Genomic DNA, 8,943 nt, shown 5'->3' with positions numbered 1-8,943 from the left:
GCGGTGGATTGGAGGTCACGGCGGTGGATTGGAGGTCACGGCGATGGATTGGAGGTCACAGCGGTGGATTGGAGGTCAGCACGAGAAGCCGAGCAGGAACACAGAACGGGTTGAGGGGCAACGCGGGCGGCGACGAGAGCCGCGGATCAACAAGCGCCGTCGCGCCGCCCCTAGCGGCCACACCACCCACACTGGGCACGCCACCCCATCGGCCACACCACTGCCAAGGGAGGTCTTCTTGTCCGTGATCTTCATGGTGTCCCGTGTCTCTGTGTCTCTCCTACCAGTGTCTACCCCTATCCCTGCATCTCCTCCCCGTGTCTCCGCATCTCCTCCCCGTGTCTCCGCATCTCCTCCCCGTGTCTCCGCATCTCCTCCCCGTGTCTCCGCATCTCCTCCCCGTGTCTCCAGCATCTCCCCGTGTCTCCGCATCTCCTCCCCGTGTCTCCGCATCTCCTCCCCGTGTCTCCGCATCTCCTCCCCGTGTCTCCGCATCTCCTCCCCGTGTCTCCGCATCTCCTCCCCGTGTCTCCGCATCTCCTCCCCGTGTCTCCGCATCTCCTCCCCGTGTCTCCACGTCCGACTCCGCAGGCCCCGTGAGGTGGTGCTGAGCACGCCGGAGGAACCGGCGCAGCGGCGTGGAGCTCAGGCGCCGTACCTCCTCCTCCAGGTCGTCCAGCAGCTGAAGCACCAGCGCACTCTCTGTCACACACACGCACACACCACCACCACCACCACAAGACCCGCCGTTCGCCACCAATAAGTGGCGGTGACGTCGCCGCCACAAGCGCTCGTGCCAGGCTCTGTGCACTTTATGGCCACGTGAAGTGTCGAACGCTCGCTGGCAGGAGGTCACAGTACAGACGCAGGTGCCATGGGTTGACCGACTGAGATGCCTGGCGAATGCACCACCTGTGCCCCCCCCCCCCCCCCCCCACTGTGCCAACTCGCTACGTTGCTGGAGGGCGACTGCCTCTAACTGCCCCAGCAGCATCGTTCATGAGCCTCCACAGAGGCCGATCTTGACACCGCTGCTACCAGTCATTGGCAAGTCCACTCGGCTCCATATCCACTCGTACCACATCATTCCACGTAGCCGGCACGTATGGCACGTACGTACATACAGCAACAACCACAACAGCTGCCATTCGCCACTGTAATGTGCACATCGCTCTCGTAGACGATTTTAGGTGCGAAGAGAAACCACAGACGAGAGGGGAAGGCAGCAGCGGCCACGCAATTAACCGGCACTGCCTCGCCTGGTTTACATGGGGTCGTGGGTTCGATCCCGGCCATGACGCCAGCTGCTGTATATTTAGAGTTTGCGTGTCTCTCTCTCATCATCATCATCACGGTGGCTAGGAGATGTTAACTACCTCGCCTGGTGTACAGGAGGTCGTGGGTTCGATCCCGACCCTGACGCCTGCTGCTGTATATTTAGAGTTTGCGTGTTTCTCTCTCATCATCATCATCACGGTGGCTAGGAGATGTTAACTACCTCGCCTGGTATACAGGAGGCGGTGGGTTCGATCCCGACCCTGACGCCTGCTGCTGTATATTTGGAGTTTGCGTCTCTCTCTCTCATCATCATCACGGTGGCTAGGAGATGTTAACTACCTCGCCTGGTATGCAGGAGGTCGTGGGTTCGATCCCGACCCTGACGATGCCTGCTGCTGTATATTTGGAGTTTGCGTGTCGTGTGGATTTTTCTCCGGGTCCTCCGGGTTTTCCCTCCGCATTTAGAATTGACATCTCGCGTTCAGAGGACTTCGCTACCACGAAAATTTTCACGTGAGAAGCCACTTGGTTGAGCGATCATTTGTGACAGTCGGACTGTCGCTTCTGAAAAGGAGCTGGAGTACATATCGCTCAGTGTGGGCTCTGACATGGTAAAAATAAAAAGTTAAAAGATTTGATTTCGATTTAAAGCTTTCGTGACTGCAGGGATTCATGTTCTTGGTTCTTTCGGTAAAGTCATGTAGAAGGGAAATAATAAAATAATAAAATAAAACAATAAAATTCTCACGACGTTTCGATTGCAACACAAGAAATCATCATCAGGTATGAAAACCACAGCAAGAATTTTTTTTTCACCGCCACTTTTTTCAAATATTTCTTGCTGTGGTTTTCCCACCTGATGATGATTGCTCGTGTTGCAATCGAAACGTCGTGAGAATTTTATTGTTAAATTTTTATTTTAAAAAGTTTTAGTGTCTATCTCTCTGCACCCACCTTTGGCGTTGATGGGGGGCGGTGGTCCCGTCTTGAAGGCCGACGCCAGGTACTTGTAGACACAGCCCAGGCTCAGGGTCTCACCCCTCTCCTGCTCCTCCTGCTGCTGCGCTCCCCGCGGGGAGCGGTCGGGGGGGTGCAGCAGCGGCTCGGCCGTAGCGGGGGTCGGGGAAACCCCGGGGGAGCGGGGGTTGAGGGAGGGAGACCCCAGCTGGTGAGTTTCAAGATCGCCGATCGTGAAAACCTGGAGAACACACGCACAGAGAGGGAGAGAGACGGAAAAGGTCCTTGGTAAGGGCGCGCCTCAACATGCGTCTGGAGTTGTGTCGTTTAAAAACTCCAGAACTCACCAACTGCAGGGATTCATATTCTTGGTTCTTTTGGTAAAGTCACGTAGAAGGGAAATAATAAAATAAAAAATATATAAAACAATAAAAATATTAAAGAATAATTTTTTATTTTTGTTATTTTATAATTTCCCTTCTACGTGACTTTACCAAAAGAACCAAGAATATCTCCTAGCCACCTTGATGATGATGGTGAGAGAGACACAAACTACACATATAGAGCAGGCGTCAGGGTCGGGATCGAACCCACGACCTCCTGCATACCAGACGAGGTAGTTAACATCTCCTAGCCACAGTGGCACGATATTAATTCCCCGAGGGCACAAATATTTAACTGAAACGCTGCTGCTATTGGTGGAACAGGTAATTTGGAGAGAACCATACCTGTCAACCCCTAATCAGCGCCCTACCTTATTACAGACCAATTCAGACCTTATTGGTCACCCCGTGCCCTTATACATCTCAACGTTCATCTTACAAAGTCCCATCGCAAGGGAGAAACACAAACAAATAGACAATTTTTGGTTGCCCGTATTGAAACAGCTGTATGCTGAGTGGACCCAAAAACTCGATTTCCACTGTGCAAGAAGTACAGGTAAACCGTATGGGTTGACAGGGACGTGAAACAGCGATATTAATTTCTCAGTTCAGCTCACGAGGAGAGCTGAAGCTTCTGTCGACACACCTGATGACGCTGCCTGTAGTATGCAGTGAAACGTTGAAACATCCCGGTCTGCCGGGAAACCAAATCGGTTGGCCCATTTACCCCACGTGACCGCACCTTGGCAATGTACGGTGCCAAAGACGTTCAACGTAACAATTCATGCAGGGTGTAGGGGATCTGCGAGCCATCATCACGCACCACGCAGGACATGACACTCTCCGCACTCGGCGTAGTGCACACCAATCGCACGCACGGGAATACACTGGACGGGGGGTCAAGGGTTAAAGAGGCGCTGACGTCACACGGACTCGGCGTGCGAGACGGAGAATGTGTGTTGGGAATGAGGCGGAAATGGAGGGTTTCAGTGGCTGTGAGACACTCTTGTGGTTCTTTCGGTAAAGTCACGGAAGGTATAAAATTACAGCAGCCCTCTTGCCCACCCACTCAGCAGTTGTTTCCTGCTGTGGTTGTCCCACCTGATGACGGACGCTTGTGTTGCGCCTGAAACGTCGTGATTTATTTTATTTTATACCCACGTGACTTTACCGAACGAACCAAAGAGTCGGATACCCGGCAGTCACGAAAACTTCAAATCCTCGACTTGGGCTGTGAGGGGTTGGTATTAGGAACCGAGTGTGGCTTGTGGTTTAAAAGAATAAAGAAAGAAGCCTTCAATCAGTCTCCGACGCCTCTTCAACAGGTACTCATTCAGGCTTAATCGGCCTTGGGGACGACCCAGCACCAGGGTTCTGATGTTCGCTGTCACCGATGTTGGCCGTGAGAGGGAATTGAACTTGGGGTCGTCAGGTTCGTACCGCAGTGTGCTAACCACCCGCGTCTACCCGCGTCCCCCTCCGTGTCTCCCTGTGCCTCCCCGTGTCTCCCTGTGTCCCCAGGTCTCCACATGTCTCCCCATGTCCCATCCGTGTCTCCCGGCATCTCCCCACAAACCACCCCCCCCCCCCCATCTGCGTCTCACCACGTCCTCCCGTGTCCCCCCACGTGTCTCACAGTGGAGGGTTCCTCACCTGCGTGAACGCGGTCGAAGTGGTGTCCACCACGGAGCCCGAGGCCCGCTCAGCCACCTCGATCCACCGCTGCAACGGGACACGGAGACCGCACCCTGTGGCAACCGGAAGCTAAGGGCTCGATTGATGGCAATGACGACTGAAATAATTTAATACATTTCAGTATTCCTGCCATCATTCTTCTATTTCGATTAATAGCTTTCGTGACTGCAGGGATTCATCTTCTTGGTTCTTTCGGTAAAGTCACGTAGAAGGGAAGTAATAAAATAATAAAAATAAAACATAATAAAATAAAATAATTTTTATTATGTTTTATTTATAAAATAAAATAATTTTTATTATGTTTTATTTTTATTATTTTATTACTTCCCTTCTACGTGACTTTACCGAAAGAACTAAGAAGAATCATTCTTCTACTTTATCGCTCATTCGGATTCCTCCAGTATAAATATTATGTTGATGCTGCTGTTAATGATGATGACGAGGATGATGCTGCTTACTGATAACTCTTTTATTTTTATTTAACAGGTAAGGCTCACTGAGCTATAGAGTTCTTTTTTCAGAAGTGACCTGGCCACAAATAATAGCTCAACTAAACGGCTTATCATGGTGTGGAAGTTTATATCGGCCAAATACTCGAAACACGTGTTGCTGATTCGACATGTGGAGGGAAAATCCAGAGATCCTGGTGAAAAAATCCACTCGACCCACAGGAAGAGAGAGAGAGAGACACGCAAACTCCAAATATACAGCAGCAGGCGGTCAGAGTTGGGATCGAACCCACGACCTCCTGTATACCAGGCGAGGGGAGATGACATCTCCTCGCCACCTACGGCGTTCATAGGTGGGAAACGCTTCGATTGTGGGCTAAAAGGGGAGCTATCCGAATGGGTGCGACTGGGCTGGGTGGGAGGCTCAGCGGTAGAGTGGGGTGCCTTGTGGGATCGTATGTGTTTGGGTGATTTGTTGACCTTTCTTGAACTTTGCAGTCCTATCGTATTTTGTAGTTGTGTTGTCGTTGTGAGTTCTTACCCCGTGCCCCCCGATCTGGACATCTGTGAAAAAGAGAGCTCCGTAGCTGACCGGATTCCTCCTCCAGTATAAATAAATACAGTAAAACCTTGCATTGCAAGTAACTGGTCTGCGAGTGTTTTGCAAGACGAGAAAAAATGTTAAAGTAAATATTAATTTGATAAACGAGCGAGGTCTTGCAATACGAGTAGTACGTGTAGTATACACTTTGTCTGCCGAGCGTCACGTGATCACAACTGATATACGAGTGAATTTATATTTAAAGCTTTCGTGACTGCAGGGATTCATCTTCTTGGTTCTTTCGGTAAACCAGGTCCGTCGAGGCGACAGAGTCTGAATGAAACAGCACACGAGCTTGGAGCATATATATAAGCTGGGCGCCTTGACAAAGGAATTTGCATATCAAGAGAAATGTAGCATATTTATGGGAAATGCAGGAATGTGATTAGTACTACATATGCATGTGCATTATGCAGGATTAACAGCATCAAAGGGAGCTGCAGTTGCTGCTGCTGCTGCAGTTGCTGCTGCTGCAGTTGCTGCTGCTGCAGTTGCTGCTGCTGCAGTTACTGCTGCTGCAGTTACTGCTGCTTCTGCAGCTACTGCGCTACTGCAGTTTCTGCTGCTACTGCAGTTCTGCTGTGCAGTTACTGCTGCTGCTGCAGTTTCTGCTGCTGCTGCAGTTTCTGCTGCTGCTGCAGTTGCTGCTGCTGCAGTTTCTGCTGCTGCTGCAGTTTCTGCTGCTGCAGTTGCTGCTGCTGCTGCAGTTTCTGCTGCTGCTGCAGTTGCTGCTGCTGCAGTTGCTGCTGCTGCTGCTGCAGTTGCTGCTGCTGTTGCAGTTGCTGCCTTATCCATTTTAATATAACACTATGTATTATTCCCCACCCTAATGTGTATCACACTGCTATATATTTACTATACAATTATGACACCATACATTACTCTGCACACTGCACCATGCCAGTGAGTGGAACGCGGTCTGAAAGTCACCATAAACGTGAACACAATCAGTTAAGATCCGAAATGGTTTATTACATCCTTCCAATGATTGCTAAGTCAGAATCCATCTTCTCGGTTGAAATTGTCTCTGTGTTTGTATATGTGGATCGCCTCATGAACGAATCTCTCATGATAGCCAGATGGCTTGCAGAGAACCTCTGTCTTGGAGAAGTCAATGTCATGTGAGCCCACTGAATTCACTCACATGACATTGACTTCTCCAAGACAGAGGTTCTCTGCAAGCCATTTGGCTACCATGAGAGATTCGTTCATGAGGCGATCCACATATACAAACACAGAGACAATTTCAACCGAGAAGATGGATTCTGGCTTAGCAATCATTGCAAGGACGTAATAAACCATTTTGGATCTTAACTGATTGTGTTCACGTTTACGGTGACTTTCAGACCGCGTTCCACTCACTGGCATGGTGCAGTGTGCAGAGTAATGTATGGTGTCGTAATTGTATAGTAAATATATAGCAGTGTGATACACATTAGGGTGGGTAGAATAATACATAGTGTTATATTAAAATGGATAAGGCAGCAACTGCAACAGCAGCAGCAACTGCAGCAGCAGCAACTGCAGCAGCAGCAACTGCAGCAGCAGCAGCAACTGCAGCAGCAACTGCAGCAGCAGCAGAAACTGCAGCAGCAGCAGAAACTGCAGTAGCAGCAGTAGCTGCAGAAGTAGCAGTAACTGCAGCAGCAGCAACTGCAGCAGCAGCAACTGCAGCAGAAGCAACTGCAGCAGCAGCAACTGCAGCAGCAGCAGCAACTGCATCTCCCTTTGATGCTGTTAATCCTGCATAATGCACATGCATATGTAGTACTAATCACATTCCTGCATTTCCCATAAATATGCTAAATTCCTCTTGATATGCAAATTCCTTTGTCAAGGCGCCCAGCTTATATATATGCTCCAAGCTCGTGTGCTGTTTCATTCAGACTCTGTCGCCTCGACGGACCTGGTTTTCACCTGAGGACGGCTGCTTGCGTTATGGCCGAAACGTCGTGAGATTAATTTTATTATGTTTTATTTTATTATTTTTTACTTCCCTTCTACGTGACTTTACCGAAAGAACCAAGAAGATGAATCCCTGCAGTCACGAAAGCTTTAAATCGAAATTCCTTTCGGTAAAGTCGTCACGTAGAAGGGAAATAATAAAAATAAAACATAATAAAATACAATTCTCACGACGTTTCGGCCACAACGCAAGCAGCCGTCCTCAGGTGAAGAACAGGTCTGTCGGAAAGACAGCGTCTGAATGACGTCGTGAGAATTGTATTTTATAATGTTTTATTTTATTATTTATTATTTCCCTTCTACGTGACTTTACCGAAAGAACCAAGAAGATGATATACGAATATACGAGTGCTTTGGATTACAAACACGTTTCCGGAACGAATTATGCTCGCAATCCAAGGTTTTACCGAATTCTGATTCTCCGATTCTGAACCCACGACCTCCAGCATACCGGGGCGAGCCACTTCACACCTCGCCACCGCGTCGATCTGCTCTCCCCTCACTCACATCCAGTGGCGATCTTCTCTCCTCATCCACCTCCTCGTCGTCGTCATCACCGCCCCCTCCACACCACTGCCACCACCGCGACCCCGGTCCGCGCTTGAGCAGGAAGGCCTCCAGCTGGGCGTGGGTGCGGCCGGGCAGGGAGCAGCCGATCGCCGCTGCGAGGCTCCCGGGGCTGGGGGGGCCTCGCCGCGACGCTGGCGGAGAGCCCGGAGGATGTCGCGCTTCTCCCGGCGGAGCCACGCTCGGGGACGGGAGACGCCGCCGCCGCCGCTGCGCCCTCGCGCCCCGCTGTCGATGATGAATCGCGAAGGGGCCGAACGCTGCCGGCTTGGGGGCTTCATGGCTGCGGCACCGAAGCCACGACCCACAACACAATTCACAGCAAACCCTACAACAACCAACACCACACCCTGCAACAACCAACACCACACCCTACAACAACCAACACCACCCCTACAACAACCAACACCACACACCACACTCTACAGGCCTACAACAACCAACACCACGCACCACACCCTACAACAACCAACACCACACCCCACACTCTACAGGCCGACAACAACCAACACCACACACCACACCCTACAACAACCAACACCACACCCCACACTCTACAGGCCGACAACAACCAACACCACACACCACACCTACAACAACCAACACCACACCCCACACTCTACAGGCCGACAACAACCAACACCACACACCACACCCTACAACAACCAACATTATTGGGGGGGACACATCCCCCCAATATTCAAATGTTCAAAATGTCCCCCCCAATATATTGCTATAAACAATATAAAACAAAAATTCTATGCTATGTAAATAAAAACTAAAATTTGCTAAAACTTGGCCACAATATCTTGACTTCTCATCATAAACAATGCATAGATTTAAGTGATTGTGGTTATGATTGTACTTCATAAATCCCTAATCTCTGTAATTACATACAATGAAACAAGAAAAGAAAAAAAAACAGAGCAATGTAATACAATACGCTATTTGACATTATTGTTAAAGAAAAGTCCATCTCATGTGTTAGTGAATTTTTTTATATTTTCGGTAGGAAATTTGTTTTCAAATTTAGATTTTTTTTCTGGGG

At 49.7% G+C, this 8,943-nt stretch overlaps 1 protein-coding gene across 1 annotated transcript; it reads right to left on the bottom strand.

Moving 5' to 3' along the window:
- On the bottom strand, positions 1-8,178 carry LOC133362646 (snRNA-activating protein complex subunit 2-like; the record flags this gene model as incomplete). The annotated part of the gene is made up of 4 exons (XM_061581570.1): positions 1-702; positions 2,233-2,476; positions 4,272-4,340; positions 7,836-8,178. Coding segments are annotated over 4 exons (1,078 nt in total), but the record flags the coding sequence as incomplete, so codon positions are not given.
- Positions 8,179-8,943: the final 765 nt, after the last annotated feature.

Source organism: Lethenteron reissneri, unplaced genomic scaffold (genome assembly GCF_015708825.2).
Source record: "Lethenteron reissneri isolate LAM-NWPU_2019-01 unplaced genomic scaffold, ASM1570882v1 scaffold_1563, whole genome shotgun sequence".
Classification (NCBI taxonomy): domain Eukaryota; kingdom Metazoa; phylum Chordata; class Hyperoartia; order Petromyzontiformes; family Petromyzontidae; genus Lethenteron; species Lethenteron reissneri.
The sequence above is the reverse complement of the archived record's forward strand: the minus strand, read 5'-3'. Positions and strand labels throughout refer to the sequence as shown.